The sequence below is a fragment of the Myodes glareolus genome, chromosome 6 (assembly GCF_982192425.1).
Source record: "Myodes glareolus chromosome 6, mMyoGla1.1, whole genome shotgun sequence".
Taxonomy (NCBI): Eukaryota; Metazoa; Chordata; class Mammalia; order Rodentia; family Cricetidae; genus Myodes; species Myodes glareolus.
In genome coordinates, this window is record NC_142031.1 from 104247927 (window position 1) to 104266510 (window position 18584).

Genomic DNA, 18584 nt, shown 5'->3' on the forward strand with positions numbered 1-18584 from the left:
CACTCACACTCATAAACTGGATCACTGTCTTATGGTTGGATAGCTTTTAACCTACTGTGCCTTGAAACATCTTGACAATAAAAAGTATTTGGGGATTTTTATTATTTGGAGTTACATGCAACACAAAAACAACTTGCTACTTATTTTAAGTGATTCTGTGATGAACTCTTTCAGGTAATTTTGCATGGAATTCAGATTAATTCTGGAAAAGAAATCCCTAATAGGAGAATTATTGGGGCAAAGGAATAATTGGCTTAAGGTAATGAGCCGTATAAGCATAGTGCATGGCTGATCCCTCAACAACCTCTCTACCTTATTTGCATTGAATGCACTTAATATGGGTTTTAAAACTGGTTGTATTACAGGACTAAATTCTGATTGATTAGCTTACACCAGAATTTAGGAAAACTTTTTCCATTAAGGATCAGACACATTTGCTTTGTGGGCCATATGATCTCTCACAACTACTCAACTCTGCTCCTACTGGGTATAAATAGCTACAAATAAGCAAATATTAGGTATTCCTGTTTACCAATAAAACTCTTATCATAGCTCAGTAGTTAAGAACAACTACTGCTCTTGCAAAAGACCTGAGTTCAATTCCTAGCACTCACATTTTAGAAACCCTGTAACTATAGCTAGAGTATCTGATGTCCTGTTTGTGACTTCCACAGGTACCTATATACACGTGCACATACCAACACACAAGACACACACATAAACATAAATACACATATATATAAATACAAATAAAAATAAGTCTTAAAAACAACAATTTCTATAAAAGTAAGTGGTAAGCTAGAATTGGCTATGAGGCCCAGATCATAGACCTGAGGTCTACAATCCCAAATTCTGTCTCTTTGTAGAACAGAGCTGTCTGGCACCCAAGTTTAAGCCAATTAGTGTAGGCAGGCTTTTGGTAACAGTTCTGAATTTTGTGGTGGGCATGCTGCCTGATGTGCCCAAACAATCTGAAGGGACAAATTCATATCCAATGGTTTGGAAAGTGGTTTACGTCTGAAAAAGCAAACAGGTAAATTACTGTTGGCAATTTCGTGTACACAAGAGAGATCAGCTCTGAGTAAAATTAACTGAACTGTAGGACAAAGAGAAAGCACAAAGTCGTGATACCATGGAAGCACCAAGTCTAACTGAATCAACACATTTCCTTTTCTATTTAAGTTAGTTTAAACATCTTACGGTGACAGTATAATTGAATACACTATCAAACTGCCAACAAAAAGAGCACGCAAATTTGTATGTTTACGACAATAAAGAATTTTGTGTTTCATTTGATAGACAAAATATGTCTTAACTCTTAATTAATTCCCATGTTATATAATATATAAGCAATGTCAATAAAAGATAAAACATCTCTCTGTTCTTTCTTTCATCTTTCTATATCTCACCTTTTTTTCAAGAAGAATTAGCTTAAACAGGATCAAGACCTGCAGAAAGAAAAAGAAATGCTATGTTACTCAGGTCTATTACTAGTGATTTACCATTTTCTTTATTAAAACATAATCATGTTATATAATATTAAATAATTTAAGATACATGAGAAATTATAAACTTGAAGTGAAAAATTAAGTATTACCTATGTCCTCTAGAAACATGAGAATCATTTAACCTTTAATTGAAATAGTTTTTTTGGAAGGAGCAGTGCCATCTCTGTTTGAAAAATTTCAAGCTTCTGAAAAGGCATATATTTGAGGCTGGGGAGTAGCTCAGTTGGTAATGTGTATGCTGACTATGTATGACAGCCCTGTGTTCAGATTCCCAGAACCATTGAAGCTATGTATGGTGGTGCACACTCGTAATTTCAGCAATCAAGAGGAGGAGGCAGGAAGATCAGAAATTCATGGTTATCCTTAACTACACAGTGAGTTCAGGGCTAGTCTGGGATACATAGCATTTACATGAATATTCAATAAAGGTTTGGTAAATAAATGATTAATGTGTATATGTCCTAGAAAACATATACTTTAACAATAAAGATTATATGTCTGGCACCAAAAACCACAACAAAAGAAAACAATAATTTGCATGGAAAAATATTCCACTTTTAGGGAACAACTTTTTCCCCACCCACACTAAGTGAAAATGCAAAGACTGCAGAACAAAGGAATCAAAAGCAAACCCTATCCAGCAAGAGGTAATCCCAGACTTTTACCACACAAATATTCCTGAGGCCTCCAGCTCTGTATGGTTAAGAAGCTGTCTTAGAAGAGCAAAACCACAATTATGCCGTCAGCTGATTGTAATGCTGCCCTGAGTTCACAGGAAAGGAACCCAAGAACAGACTTTCCCATTTCAGTACATTGCAAGTTGCAGGATATCTATCACACCTTGTGTCGAAAATGAAGGACAAGATCTCGAGGAGACAGACCTACAATGTAAACAGGAAAGCTAAATGTGAAAGGAAGAGAATATCTAAAAAAGAAAATGAGAACATGCAAATATTTAAACATTTATGTAATACTTGGTGAAATACATATATACTCAGAAAGAGTTTTGTCTTAAAGAATTTTCCTCAAGGATGAAAATGTTTAAAATATGCCCTGTCAGACACATTAGCCACTGAGGACTTCAAATGTGGCCTTTAAATTTTATTAACTGTAATATAAATACAGTTTTATCTATACATTATTAGTGAATACTGCTTTAGACATTGAGTCTAACACTTACAGTCTACAAAAATAAACCACAGAAATTTAAAAATCATGAAGCTTACACCACAGTGGCAGCCAGTCATTTAAACGGGACTTCTGGTCAATGTATTACATATAGTATTATTTCTGAATCACATTGCTTCCCAATCATTCATTTCAAACACCACAGTAAAAGAGAAAACAATTTATAAACACATTCTTAGAACAGGACTATCAGGCTGACTTTCTGCATATGACTACACTAGTACTGGCTAGTTCACATTGAAATGGAAACTGAGGATGCACACATCACCATAGTATTACAACCTTTACTACGAAAGAATATTTAATGACTATCTCAGGCAACAATGGATTTTTTTGAGCTGTCAAAATTGTGTACATTTAACAAATCCCCAAGTTGAAGAATCTCAGTCAAGAACTAAGCAGTACCCCACCCCCATCCTGGTAATTACACATGTCAGCATTAACAGAAAGAAGTCCAGTACGTTCTAAAACATTGAAATTCACCTGTGCAATGCCCATAACTGTCACTACCAGTAAAAGATAATGATCAATCTCATAAGGTGTCTAAGAGGGTATTTAAGGAAGAAGCAAATTTAAGAACTTAGATCCCATACAAAGATTGTATAAATATCGAATTATTTGTATAATATTTAATGAAATACACATATGCTTAACAGTACTGATCATGAAGAGCTACACGTAACCAAGTTTGGCCACAGACAACTTTGAGGACATAGCTTCTGACCTGTAAGTTACTTACCAAGATACACTTGAGATCCTTCTAATGAGGCCCCTCCTAAGGAACTGTTCATATGTTCGTAGAGTTCCTGTGGAATGCAGACTGAGTTTAGAACCTTACACTGTCACTTTAGAGACTAAGCTCCTAGAAACACGATGATCAGAAGAGAAATGTATAGGTCATTCTGCCACCTACTAAGTTAAGCAACCATGGTCTCTGTAACCTACTAGTTTTCAGCACTCAACTCATTTCTTCTTGTAAACATGAACAGTATCAGGAGAGTAGCTGAGCAAAAAGAACAAAAAGCTACTCAGGACAGTCTTTTGTTCTGAGCCATTTCAGAGCTTTAACAGTGACATAAAATACCTTCCCTCTGCTTCCACACTAAATTCCTAACTGCCCCAACTCTCCCCAGAGTCCAAGACAGATCTAGAACTGTATACTGATGCCAGTTTTGAGAAAAATATACTACTCTTCTTCAATAAAATACAGGAACTAGAAACCAGATACTCAAATTTATAGACACTATGCCATAGCAAAACCCTTGCAAGAGACATTGATACTAGTTGTTTAGTCACTGTTTCCTCAAGGACATTTTGAGTTTAGTATTTGGGCAGCTCTCGCTATAATATCAAGGTTTTATGCAAATATATTTTAAATATTTATTTTTATCATATTTTATTTATATATTTAATAATATATTTATTATTTATTTATTATATTTTAAAGATAAATCTTAACATTTTTCTTAATGTGTATGTGTGTCCCTGAGGAAGCCAAAGAGGAAGACATCAGATCCCTAGGTGCTTATGAGACATTTAATGTGGGTGCTGGGAACCAAACCTGGTTCCTCTGCAAGAGCAACAAGTGCTCTTAAGCACTGGACCTGGAGTCCAAGCAAATGGATTTTCACACCATGGTTTTCTTAAGCCACCAGGATTATCCTGCACAGTACTACTATAAGAGCTACTTGATTCATTAAGCTTCTTTTCAACAAACACATTTGTAGGGAAATTAGTTACCTTTAGAATAGAAATTTGGGAGAAATCTTTCTCTTCAAAATATGCATGTGTAATGAGTTGAAGTTTTGCTTGAAGTAAGCCATAAAGAGGCTAAAGAAAAAGAGAAACCATCATTAGGTTGATCATAGTAAACAACAGGAAAAAACAAATCCCTGTCATCTTTTAATCAGGGAGGAAAGTTAGTAACACCAACTGAGGGCCCACATACATAGCTGGAAGCTGTGATATTACAGAGTCTCACTCTTTGGCAGCAGATGAAAACTATCTTGGCAAGGTGGTGAGTCAGGCTCAGACTCGGCCTTGGCTCCATCTTTTGTCTGCTTAATTAAGGGCCCTTAACCTTTCCATACCTCCTCAGCAAGCTGACCCTGTACACAAAAAGGTGTAACTTCTACAGGATTAAATAATAGATAAAGCACTCAGCAGAGTCTGGCGCATACCAAGAATGTCAATAGTTATTGCATTCATTCTGTTGTGGTACTATCTAATCATCCTCCAGGGGTTTGCTTCTTACACAGAGTTGATTTGATTTAAGCTCACATCTTTTGTTTTTTGTCATTTGTGAAATGTGAGATCACCTAGATATGTCGTCTACCATATTACTTTGTACACCTGAACAAAGTTATTCTTCAATTGTCATTTTTTTCTACTCAAAATGGATCATATCCACCTTTCATTTAAGATTCTTGAGACATTTTCTCATTTATGTGCCTCCTTCAGAATGCAAGTAATACTGAACTAGTCCCCTGTTGCATCTGTGAAGACGCATCTTTGCCAAGGCGCCTTCTGATTGGGTTTAATAAAGAGCTGAATGGCCAGTAGCTATCTATGCAGAAGAGATTAGAAATTTCCAGGGACAGAGGGGACTCTGGAAAGAAGAAAAGTGGAGATGCCAGTCAGACTTCAGGAGGTGCAAGATGGAAAAGAGGTAATGCCATGTGGCAGAATGCAGATTAATATAAATGGATTAATTTAAATTATAAGAGCTAGTTGAGACAAGCCTAAGCAAAAGGCCAAGCATTCATAATTAATAGTAAGTGTCTGTGCTGCTATTTTGGAACTGGCTGGTGGGACAAAGAAAGACTCATTACAGTCCCCATCCCTGTAAATATGAGTATTATTATTAAGTATGATACCATTACATTTCATACTATTACAATGCACTATGAACAAGTGAACCTTTCTGATTAACTAAGCTGTTCTCATTTCTTATGTTTCTTTTAGAGACAGACAAAACTGGATTTTTACCCTATTTTTATACTTAGTAATCTTACATATGAGAATTAGATATCATTACTCTAAAATATGTTTGTTTATAAAATGAGACTATAGCAACGATATCTCAAGATTGTCAGGAAAGTAAAAAAGGCAGTGTTATATGAAACGTCTGGTAAGAACTAACACCTGACACAGATAGACACTTGGTGGTTTCTGTTATCCAAATTGTCCTTTGAAGGTGACTACTTGGGAAGCCTTCCCATATGTATCTACTTTCACATAAGATAGCCAATGTTCTGGTTAACTGGCTCTGTATACAAATTAACTGAGGTGTATTTTTCAGGCTATCCTTCTAGAAACTGTGTACTATTATTATAAATTATGATTAGAGTTATCATGATATGGCATGGCATGCTGGTACACATCTTTAATCCCAGTATTCATGAGGCAGAGGCAGAGGCAGAGGCAGAGGCAGTGGCAGATGGATGGAGGTCTGTGAGATCAAGGCTAACTAGGCATAAACTAGTGAGATCCTGTTTGCTCCTGCAAGGGAAAAAAAAAGTGTATTATATATTGTAAATTATTATTATTCATAGTTTCTCTTCACCCACTTCTCCATCTCCTTTTCCTCTTCAGATAGTAATAAATCCCAAATAAGTCCTATCTTGCAAACCTGGATTTACATTATTAAAAACTCTTTATTTGGAGTTTTGAGACAAGATTTTTTTTGGGGGGGGGTGTAGCCTGACTGCTGACTGACCTGGAATTTGCCTGTAGACCAAGTTGGCCTTGAACTCAGAGACCCACCTGTATCTGCTTTCTGAGTGCTGGGATTAAAGGTGTGTGACACCATCACCATCACCAAGCTAAAACTTTTTCTTTGTTTTGAGACAGAATCTCATTATGTACTTCTGGTTGACTGACTCACTACACAGACCAGGCAGGCCTTAAAACTCTCAGAGATCTGTTTACCTGTTTCAAGTACTAAGACTAAAAGTGTGCCACCATCACAGGCTATACAAAGAGTATTTAACTGCCTGTGGATAAGGAAATTAGATAAGAACCCAAGAAATAATCAGACAAAACCTACATATATCTGGTAATTTGGTCAATAAATCATTTTCAATCTTGGTTTGGAGTGACTGCAGAAAGGCTACGATAGTAACCATAAAATATAGATAATTAACATAATATAGATCTCTTGCCTACAATGGAGATTTTTGGGGGGAGGAGGAAAACTAAATTTTACTATAGAATTAAGCATTTGATGCAAAGGTGTTGTCATCTTATTCGTCATAATAGACACTAAATAGTGTAAATTATTCAACTGAGGACTATGAAAACCAAAAATGTCACTGAATTTGTATTTCCTTCCTTCCTTTCTCTGACCCTTTCCCCCAACTCTTCTTTTGTGGTGATGAGGATCAAAACTAGAACTTGAATAATAGATAAACACCCCAGCTACTTATTTTCTTTAAAAAATAAAAATAAGCTGAGTGTGATCATACACACACATAATTCTAGAAGTGGAGATAGAAGGATAAGGAATTAAAGGTCTTAGCTATATAAAGAGTTACAGGTCAAGCTGGGCCATGAGACTCTGTCTTAAAAACAAAATGATGTTAAAACAGGGCAATGGCATTGGCCCAACTGATACAGGTATTTGCAACCTGATGATACAACCGTGATGACCCAGATTTGATCCCTGGAGCCTTCATAAAGGCAGAGGGAGAGAAGTGACTCCACGAAGTTGTCCTCTGACCTTCACATGTGCACTGTGGTGTGCACTCCTCCCCCACACTAGCAGTACAATTTAAAAAATAAATTACATGTTTAAGTGTGTTAATTGTTAATGTCAACTTGAAAAAATGCATGTAGAAGAAACACAGCTCTGAAATAGTTATAGTATGTATAGTTTTACCATGTCATTGGCTTTTCTCAAACACTCTGAAATTTAAAGTATATATTAAAGTTAAATGTCTTCCCTACAATAGTCATGAACTTCTATATTACAAATAAAATTAGAGCAATTATGATATTTGTAAAGTTATTTAAACAGCATTTATCCAAAATCTTGGAGACAAACAAAAATAGATAAATGAAATATAACGCTGCTCCATTTGGATTCAATGTCAATTTGCCCAGAGGAATACAAATAAGAGCAAACTGCAGGAAGCAGAGGACCCAGGAGCACATGGGCAAGCACTCAACTAGTTTTAGCAAGTCCTTATTCTCATATATCTTACGCTAAAAACACAAGCTCTGCTTTGAATTTTTATATGTAAGAAAGTTAGGAGATCTCTTACCAGCTTGCTCAAAACACAGACACTTTTCTGAACAGTCTCTCTGGTGATGTCGGCTTGCCTTACTTTTAATGCCTATTATAAGTAAACAGTTATTTATTAGAAATACTTCATAGCAGCATTTACAAAACAGTTTCGATATGAACCTAATAATTAAATAGAAAAAAAATCTTACATTCAGTTAAATTAAAGAACTTCACAGTAAATCTCAGATATGTTAGTTGAACGTACCTGCTAGCCTTGCACTGAATGTCAGTAGCTAGGCACTGGGTGGAACAGTAAACGGACAATCCCCACTGTCCTGGAACTTAGAGGCAGATGGATACTGCTTTATGTACAAGTCACACACCAGACCAACCATTCAATGAGAACCAACCCATAAAAATGGACTGGATTAAAAAAAAGATTTGTTATCTCTCAAAAACATACCTATCAGAAATCCAAAAATTGAGAGTCACAGGATGGAAATTAACCTACCAAGCAAATGGGAGCCTTCAAAAAGCAAATCTTGCTAAATTCATAGCTGTGAAAGTAGACTTCAAAACTAGTCAAGAGTGATAAAGGCCACCATACCACAAATATGTTGTTAGGAACTGATACTCAAATTTACTTCCAGATGCACTTCCTCTTTTCATTAGTAAGGCTATTGAAAATGCTGTGATATTTTCTTTTTGTACATTTCTATACATTTAAACACTTCCACGGAATTTAATTTTTAATGTGATTTTGAAGCCTTTCATTTTTCATTAGTTCTCATTATGTAAATTTAAATATGCTCATAAAAATAATGCATCACAAAAAATCCACACAAACAAATCATAACAAATGCTTGTACCTATGTGGAGAAAGAGAAATCTCGCTCACTGCTAGTCAGGAGGCAAATTATTATAGCCATAGAAATCAGTACGGAGGTTACTCAAAAACCTAAAAATTGGGAGCTGGAACACTGGCTCAACAGTTAGGAGTGTACATTGCTCTGGCAGAGGACCCCAGTTCTGTCCCAGAACCCATGTCAGGTGGCTCACAACTACCTATCACTCCAGCTCTATAGGACTCTACCTCTTCCAGCCTCTTCAGGTACTTGCACAGATGTACTACATTGAAAGTAAAAACTGTGATTCCCCAAACAACCAACAGGTGAACAACGGTTGGAGGCACTTTTTTCCTGCTGCTGCTCACCACCAATTATCATACCTTGGCTTCAATTTGTCGATAGCAAGAGATACCATATACTGTGGCTCCATTTCCATTTCTGGGTGGTAAGTGAAAAAACACAGTATCTAAGAGATACACAGAAAAATGTAAATAGTAATGTTAATTACTCATTACTGAACAATCAAATGTGAAGTTTTAATGCAGTCATTAACACACAAATGACACAACCAGGTGATACTTCTAACATCACAAAATTTCCCCCAATCTTTATAAATACATGTCTGTCACAAACCTAAGAGGTAACAGGTCAAATCGACTATACAATTATAGAAAATATATGCAGGAACTGTTCCAGACTAAAGGAAAGTCAGGTCATAAAAACTGATGGCAGCATGTGAATCTTGAGTGGATACAAGAAATTCTGGGAAAACTGGGGAAATTTGAGCACAGACTGGATGTGAGATGATATCTTGGGATTATTGTTAGATCTTTTAGCTATGATAATACATCTGAATGCTAGGGAATGATTATATCCTTAGGGGGTGCATGTACTAAAGTATTTAGAAGTCGAGTGTCTGTCATTATTCCAAATGACTTTTGATTTATTTTATAAGGGAAATATTAAATATTGCAATAGGAAAACAAGTAGTCAAATTACATTGAATTTGGTTTAATCAAAGTAAAATAGTACTTCATTAGGTCTGGCAAAGCACTCTCATATAGGTGTAGAAGACTCAGTGAAAGTGTCATTACACTCTTCTTTGAGGACACAAACACTCTCCTCATGTAAGCAAGTGACTTTTAAAGCACAGGGTTGAGCAATGAGTGAAAGAAACAACTTCAGCTGTATTCAGGTGGACATGCGAGAACAGCCTGGTAAGTCTGAAACTAGAGCTCTCCAGGCCATGTGTAGTTAGTGCAGGTAAGTCTCCATTTCTGCCACTGAGTGGAGTCTGAAGCATGATATAACTGTAGGCACAGACCCATTAGCAGCTGTCCCACTCTGGCTATCCCTGAGTGCTCTGGGCAGGAGAACCAAGGGTCTCTGTCCACGGCCCCACCACTCTCTGAAGTTTCTCTGGCACACACCTCACCTCCAAACAACACATACACATTTTATAAATAATCACAATAGGCTCAAAGGCTTTCATTTACCAAAGAATTCAAGACTGTTATGGAAAAACTTTCCAAAACTGCACCTAGTAATTGGTCTACTATCTAATGGCATACCTTCCTGATAGTTATGTGCACCATCTGGTAAGGCGAGGAAAGGCAAATACTTCCATTCTTCAGGTAGAGTGTGACTGTCATGTCCATCTCCTGGAATCAGTGGTGGGTAAGAGAATTCAACCTAAATTGGAAAAAAACCTTAGCCAAACAGAGACCAAAGGAAGAATTTTATACTAACAAACAATAATGCTCTTGAACCCTGAAAGATGCCATGCAAACCCAAGCACAGGAATTTATAGACTATTTCCTGCTTACTTAAAGTGTCTAGTTGTAACTCAAAATGCTGTCTAAAAGTATAAAGCTAAGCCAAGAGAACTTCAAGTAGCTCTCTTAAATAACCAATCCATGATGCCAGACCTACCCTGATTCCAGTTATTTCACACATTTATTCTGAAGTGATAACAGGAAGAAAGATGACAACAATGACTGACTTCTAAAAAGCAGAAACAATAATGATACTCTAAATCACAAGGAAAAATTTTTTCTTTCTCGTTTTATGTGTACAGGTATTTTACCTACATGTATGTAAGTATACCATATGGGTGCCCTTTTCTAGTGGTTACCAAGGAAACAGGAGGTGGGGGTCCCAAGCTGAGTCTGAGGGAAGGAAGGCCCTATCCTCAACTGCCTCCAAGCCTGTTATTTCCTATCTAGCTATCTGATAGGAAACATCAAGACTGCCACTCTTTAGTGTTTAATATAATATAGAAAAACAGCGAAGGCTATGTTGAGGCCCATTAAAGGAAAGCTACTTTCTCTGGGTCAAAATAATAGACTCTGAATTATGCCTGTGGTGGGAGATGTGCTTCAAAGATGAGAACATTATATACTCCAGGGCCAATAAAATGACTCAGCAATTTTAACCAAAACTAAAAACTTAAATTCAATCCCTGAAATCCATGTACTACTGGAAGGAGAGAACTGGCTCCCCAAGTTGTGTGCCTAGTCTGTCAATCACCTTGCCAGAAGACTGATCCTTAGGAAAGCTGGTTTACCTGAAGGCATGCTGTGGCGATGGGAAAAATGATCCTTTTAAGGAGATCATGTACTATCTCCCAGAAGCCACACTCCCAAAAAGTTGCTTACTGCCCTTCCATTATGTAGCACTACTAAGTCTGAAAGCATTTCTGACTCAACCAGTATAACTTTCCCTTTTCTACCTAGTTCTTCTTTGGATACAGTCCAAATGCTGCAGACTCTCTGGCCTTTTTACTTTTTATGAAGACTCCTCCACCCCCATTTATAGCTGCTTGCTAACTTCCATGGCTCAACCCTCCTGGTTTCTTGGACTCTAATTCAAAAGGTATGGCTCAGAAGGTTAATGGCATCAAGTCTAAAGACTGGAGTTTAATTTCCAGGACCCCTAGGGAGGAAGGAGAGAACTGTTTCCAAGTTGTTTCCTTTAGAAGTTGCCTGAAATTAGACTATTTAGCAAGAAATTATGTGTTTCTACAGTTAATTTGCTAGTTATAGTCTAGACTTTTATTTGTTCTAGTACATAAACTATAATTGACAGATTGCCATTGCTTTATTTTAACTATTATTTATTTATTTTTTAATCAGTCTTACTACGTAGATCAGACTGGCCTTGAACTCAGAGATTCACCTGCCTCTGCCTCCCAAATGCTGGAATTAAAGTCAAGGGCCACTATGCCCAGCTCTGGCTCAGCGGTAAAGAGCATTGCCTGCTCTTCCAAAGGTACTGAGTTCAATTCCCAGCAACCACATGGTGGCTCACAACCATCTGTAATGAGGTCTGGTGCCCTCTTCTGGCCTGCAGGCATACACACAGATAGAATACTGTATACATAATAAATAAATATTTTTTAAAAAGTCACTTCATGAGTACTGTATTTACATAATTTCCACCCTCTCTCACTCTCCATTCCAACTCCTTCCATGTCCTTCCCACTCCTTATGATTTTGTCTTTATTAATGTTACTTTATTAATGTTATGGGTGTGCATGTCTTCATGCAAATGTACATATAAATATAACTGGCTGAGTCTATTTAGTGTTGCTGTTATGTATATGTGTTTAGGGCTGAGTCCTGGGAATGGGAAGCCTATTAGGAACTTGTCCCTGGAGAAGACTGATTCTCCCTCTCTAAGCACCCATTAACCGCCTGTAGCTCTTCATAATAAAAGGAAAGTAAAACCTCCATGAACATACAAAATAAAATTAAAATGTATTTTTTAAAACAAAACAAAACAAAACAAGGCAGGACTCTCTCTCCCTCTTTTCCATGTCCCTTCCTTGGCAGCAGCCAAATTTTATAGCTTGTTGATCTTGTTTGTTTCTTTCCTTTTCCTTTCTTTCGGTTCTTTTCTTTCTTTCTTTTTTTTTTTCCTTTGAGACAGGGTTTCTCTGTGTAGCCCTGGCTATCCTAAACTGGCTCTGTAGACCAGGCTGACCTAGAACTCCGAGATTTGCCTGCCTCTGCCTTCTGAGTGCTGGGATTAAAGGCGTGTGTCCCATTTAAAACCATTCCTGTTTTGTTTTTTTTTTTTTTTTCAAACTCTAAAGAAATGGTCCTTAAACTTCCTTCTGAGTCAGTTTCTAAATTGTTTTATTAAAAGACTAAAAACCCACAAAAGGAAACCTCAATTTCCCTGGTAAAGTTCCAACTGTTTTGCAATTCTGCTTTTTCTTCCCCCGGAAATAGAGTGGGGCTAGAGAGCTAGCTAAGAGGTTAGAGTACTTGCTGCTCGTCCAGAGCTCAGGTTTGATTTCCAACACCCACATCAAGCAGCCCACAAGTGTCTGTTACTCCAGCTCCAGGAAATCTAACACCCTCTTCTGGATTCCACAGGCACCTGCATGCTTATGAACATATATACTATCAGGCACATACATCTACACACAACATAAATATATAAATCTTGGGGGAAAAAAAGAAAGTCTTGAGGAGAGGGTCATCTCTGAGGCCCCACTCATCTCTGAGGAGCTACTGGCAGTTATAGTTCCTGTGGAATGGGAAGGGATCATTTTCTTTAGCAGTATAGCCATAAGCTGCCCAAGTTTCAGTGAATTATTTCCCCATCCATGCTTGTGCAGTGGGTCACACACACACAAAACAACAAACAAATCATGAAGGAAGACTTGTTGAGAAGAAAGGGTTCAGTAGGAGTGGAGGGCATGAAAAAGAATAATGGATGAAAATGACCTAAAGACTTTAAATACTACGTGATGCTGTCAAAGAATAAAGCAAGAAAAAAATACAGTTTGGTAAAAGCATTCAAGAGTTGAAGCTGAGCTGGGAGGTGATGGCACATGCCTTTAAGCCCAGCACTCAGGAGGCAGAGGCAGGAGGATCTCTGAGTTTAAAGCCAGCCTACCTACAGAATTCCAGAACAGTCAAAGCTACACAGAGAAACCTTGTCTTGAAAAACAAACAAACAATAAATAAATAAATAAAAAGTTGCTAGCTATGTATACATACCAGAAATTCTACCAGAAAAGAGGTCAAAAATAAAAATCTAGGGTGGTCAGATGACCTAGTGGGTAAAGATGCCTGCAGCCTGACAGTGCGAGCATAAAGACCCAGATTCCATCTCTGCAACCTATGTAAATGCTGAAGGAGAGAACTGACACCACAAGTTGTCTTTTCACTTCAACACACGGATCATGCCCCCTTCCATGAACACTGTATACACAGTAACAAAGTATTGCAGAATATTTGTGTATATTGTAAAGATGTGTCTCTGCCCAAAGCACCTTCTTATTGGTTTAATAAAGAGCTGGATGGCAAATAGACAGACAGGAGGTTTAGATGGGAGTTCTGGGCAGACAGAGAACTCTAAAAACAAGAAAGGTGGAGTCACCAGCTAGAATTGGAGGAAGCAGGATGGGTAGTTCAGGGATGATGTAATGCCATGTGGCAGAGTGTATATTAATATAAATGGGCTAACTTAAATTATAAGAGCTAGTAGGACAAGCCCAAGCTTTTCTACTTAATAATAAATCCCTGTATTGTTATCTATGAGCTGACAGCCCAAAGAAAATATGACACTAAAGTAATTTTAAGGTTTGGAAAATAAATGCTCTCAACTGAATGTTTAAAAATTTAAAACTACGAACAAAATCAAAGAGTTTGCATGATACATACTTGATTATTTAACAGAAGATTATGGCAATCTGATTTGTGGACTGGCCCAGCCTGGTAAGTATAGCTCTCACTCCTCAGAGAAGTGCCCCTTCTTTTTTTGCATCTTTACAAAAATCCACAACAGGTCAGAATGTAGAGAACTGACCATGAGGTCCCCAACCCCAGGTGACAGATCTACCACACAGTCCCTACATCTAATAGTCAGGGAACATGGTGGAAGAGGAGTGGAAACATTCTAAGAGCTGGGCAGTGGTGGCACACACCTTTAATCCCAGCAGTCGTGAGGCAGAGGCAGGCAGAACTCTACAGTTCGAGGTCAGCCTGTTCTACAGATAGAGTTCTGGGACAGTCAGGGCTACACAGAGAAACAGTCTTGAAAACAACAACAACAACAAAAAAGTCAGAGGACATGGACATCTGCTGTGAGACAGTATCTTTATAGGGAAGCTGCACACACGAAATCTCAGTAACATGGTTGCCTAAGCAAGATCTGTACAATGACAATGCCAAAGCAGATGGGGGAAATCTCACAAGACCCACCCCTAGATGCTATGGGCAACTGAGCTGAGAGGTGGAGACTCAAGTCTTCTCCGGGGACTAGTTCCTGGTAGGTTATCTATTCAAAGCACTCCACCCTAAACACATATATACGCAGGGTAAAATGAACTCAGCAGGTTAAATTTGTGTGTGTGTGTGTGTGTGTGTGTGTGTGTGTGTGTGTGTGTATATGTGTGAGCATGGACACAGGCTTGCAAACATGTGTAACAGTAACAAAGATGAAACATGAATTAGAAGAGGAGGGGCATAAGAAGGAATTGCAAGAGCAACAGGATGTGTAGAATTATGTAAATAAGTACTCATGTATGACATTAAAAAAAGAACATGACATGCTGAGAAATATTTTTATTTGTTTGTTTTGAGATCTCTCTACAATGTAGCCACAGCTATCTAGAACTCACTGAGTTCCAGGCTGGCCTTGAACTCACAGAGATCCACCCAAAACCCAGAACCTTGTGTTCACTAAGCAAGCACTCTAGCACTGAGCTACATTCCTCCAGCCCAGGATTAGGTTCTTGGTGCTTTGTTTCTACAAAACAATTTTACGAAGGTGAATAATAAAACAAGCTACTTTGAGCATCAGTTGGGGAAAAACTCAACTAGAATTTTTCTTTTTCATTGAATGAATTCATTCAATTATTATAAATTATCTGGCAAAAAAAATGGAGAAGGGAAAATTTGGGAGCTATTTGCATTTGTTGATTTTGGAGTAGTGCTATACTTCTGCATAGAACTCCGTTTATAGAAGCAGTCACTTTTACCTGAGCTGAAACCAAAACCCAAAGGCAAAGACATGACCCAGGATGCAGGGTGCTACTGTGCCTTCCCTCTTCTGCTCTCTCATCTTCATGCAGCACCACATACGGTTTCCTCTACGGAAATATAGCTTACCAATAAAACCAGTGAGTCAGGCAGAAAACATAAGAAAATCTAGACTTTCAAATGACAGCAAGAATTAGGAGACTCTATCCTATCTCTATCAATATTGATGTTTTCTTCCTTTTCAGAGCTCCACTGTGTAGCTCTGAAGCAAGCTTCCACATCATTCTTTACCTAGAAAGACTCCACTGGCACACACAATGAACACACATGGCACAGAAAGCATTCTGACTCCAGGGCTAGGTGTTTTGGCTTTTGTTTTGTTTTTTTGTTTTTTGTTTTTTTTTTTTGAGACAGAGTCTCTTTGTAACAGTCCTGGTTATCCTGGAACTTGCTTTGCAGACTAGGCTGGCCTCGAACTCACTGAGATCCACCTGTCCAGGGCTGTTTTTTAGTATGATCTCAGCAATTTTTCCAGTAAGATCTTTGTTCTGTCATTTTACTCCTATCTTATAAAGCAACTAGTTAGTTCAACCGCTGTAGTCCTCAAGTACTAAATAGCCTTGTTTTTTGTTTTTCTGAGACAGGGTTTCTCTGTAGCTTTGGAGCCTGTCCTGGAACTAGATCTTGTAAACCAGGCTGGTCTCAAACTCACAGAAATCCGCCTGCTTCTGCCTCCTGAGTGCTGGGATTAAAGGCTGTGCCACCACTGTCCGGCCAGTACTAAACACTCTTAACATCACATGCAATAATGCTACTTTCTCGTTAGTGTCATTCTGTCTTTCTAATTTGAGGATAGAGGAATATAATATCTTCAAGTTAACAGTCTCTTTTTTGAAGGGCCTAAGAACTCTGTCCAACTAACAGAATCCTCTTACCTCTGTCTTCCATTTGGGGGGGATGGTGCCATTCGCCACCACACTGGGCTTGAAGTTAATAGCATGCACACACCCACAACACACACACACACACACGCCCACTATCACCTCTTTACTCCCTTCACTATTATTATCTTCTAACGAACTGAACTTTTGTCAGTAGGTCTTTTAATGTTACATTCTCTGTGAAAAGAGAGAAACCAAATGCTTCCTTATCTACTAGTAGTAATTGTTTTTTTTCGGTACCTTAAGTATTCAATCTACAGCCACTAGCACATTATGACATCACTGCCTTCCCGAAGGTGTTTGTTCTGACTGAACAACCTTGTTCCATTTTTCTCCTCTGCGGTCAACACAAAGCAAATGCTCTTTTCCCACAGTGGGTTGAAGAGCCAGCTAAGAAGCTAGTACCAGCCCATTTGCACTTACTGCTTGGCAAACTACATTTTTATTTACCGCAATTTACACGGAGCGTCAACCTAACCAAAAGAATAGCTCTGGGCAGGATCAAATCTTAAATGGCAGAAGAGAAGGGGGCGGGGCCGATCGCCAACCCTAAACTACAGAGTCTAAGGCTGGCAAGAGATAAACAAAAGAAGCTGATTCTCCTGCGCGGCGCCTGCAAGCGCGTCAGCCTACTTGAGCATTCGCGTGGAAACCCACAGCTCACCACCTCCCGGCGTTCAATCGCCGAGTTGCTCTTCAAGACTTCCTTTATGGGTAGACACCCGGTAGGTCGGTGAGGACTGACAGATCACCGGAGGCGCGACCGTCACGCTTTCTCTCAGCCCGAACCCCCACTGCTCGTCGTACAATTCTCGGGAGAAGACCGCGCGGCAGGCCGCGGGCGCCGAGCAGGGCGCGGGGCCGGTCCTCACCTGGCAGCCCTTCTTGTGGTGAAAGCCGACCACCACGATGTGCAGGACGGGCCCGCAGGGGGCGCCGTCGCCCTCACGGCCAACCTTCTCCATGGGCGTCCGCCGCAGGCCCGCACCGCGACTCCAACGCCGAGGCCGGCCCGCACGACCCAGAGCGGCGGCCTTCAGATGTCAGCCCGAGCGCCGCATGTGCGCCGAGCCTCGGGCTCGGAGGCTGCAGACCAGCTCCCTCACCTCCGCGCAGCCCCACGGGGCCACCACCGCTCTGCTTCAACCGCTTCCGCAGCTTCCGGGCTGTCACCTGACGCTACGGTCGCCTCAGTTCGGGCGGGGTCTGAGGCGGCATGGGCCGAGCCCGGATGGGGGCGGGACCCACACGCCTCCGTCCGGGCGGGGTCTGAGGCGGCATGGGCGGGACCAGAGGGAAAGGAGGTGGGGCGGGGCGGGGCTGTATGGCCGGAGGGGCGGGGCCTCCCTGGCGAAGGCGCCGCTGGGCGGGGTGGATGCTGACCCTCAGGGGCTCTTTTGCAGTAGTTAGTGGAGAAGTCTAGGGGTTGCGTGTGGTTGGGGGTTACACCTGCTCCTTTCTTTCTATGTACTTTGTCAATTCACTTGCTTCTAAAATCTATTTTTTTCTTGAAATCTCCTTCCTCCTCCCTCAGCTTGACTTCTTTACAAACGTGTTTTCACTCTATAAATCTTTTGTGAAATCTCTCAACCTTGAGTTTTAAATATTTAACAAGGAGGCGTATTTATGAGGTTTGGTATCTTGTGTATTCAACGTCTAAATTAGGTTGCTTGCTTACTCAATGTTTTCTTTGGTTTCGCCCTAGAGTTTTTTTCCATTTAATTTTTATGTGTAGTCCCATGTAGTGGCATCATGGATAATGCCAGAATTTGAGGGACTGAGGTAGGAAGGTTGCAAGTTTTAAGCTAGCTTGGGCTACATAGTGTTAGAAGTGTGCTCACCAGGTAAAAGATTACAACTCCAACTTTAGTGAC

The 18584-nt window shown here is 39.4% G+C and overlaps 1 protein-coding gene across 3 annotated transcripts in view; it reads right to left on the reverse strand.

The window, feature by feature from the left end:
* Nucleotides 1–17889, reverse strand: part of Avl9 (AVL9 cell migration associated) — a 58764-nt gene extending 40875 nt beyond the window's left edge. For 2 of the 3 annotated variants that reach the window (XM_048440416.3, XM_048440415.3), the window contains exons 1-8: nucleotides 17583–17887; nucleotides 10343–10463; nucleotides 9152–9237; nucleotides 7961–8032; nucleotides 4437–4526; nucleotides 3436–3502; nucleotides 2349–2389; nucleotides 1410–1448 (exon numbers count right to left, since the gene is read on the reverse strand). In XM_048440416.3, coding sequence (XP_048296373.3) covers nucleotides 1410–1448; nucleotides 2349–2389; nucleotides 3436–3502; nucleotides 4437–4526; nucleotides 7961–8032; nucleotides 9152–9237; nucleotides 10343–10463; nucleotides 17583–17675 — 609 coding nt within the window. In that variant the 5' untranslated portion in view covers nucleotides 17676–17887. Of the gene's footprint in view, nucleotides 1–1409; nucleotides 1449–2348; nucleotides 2390–3435; nucleotides 3503–4436; nucleotides 4527–7960; nucleotides 8033–9151; nucleotides 9238–10342; nucleotides 10464–17582 lie in introns of all 3 variants that reach the window. The other variant, XM_048440417.3, reaches the window with a different exon arrangement.
* Nucleotides 17890–18584: the final 695 nt, after the last annotated feature.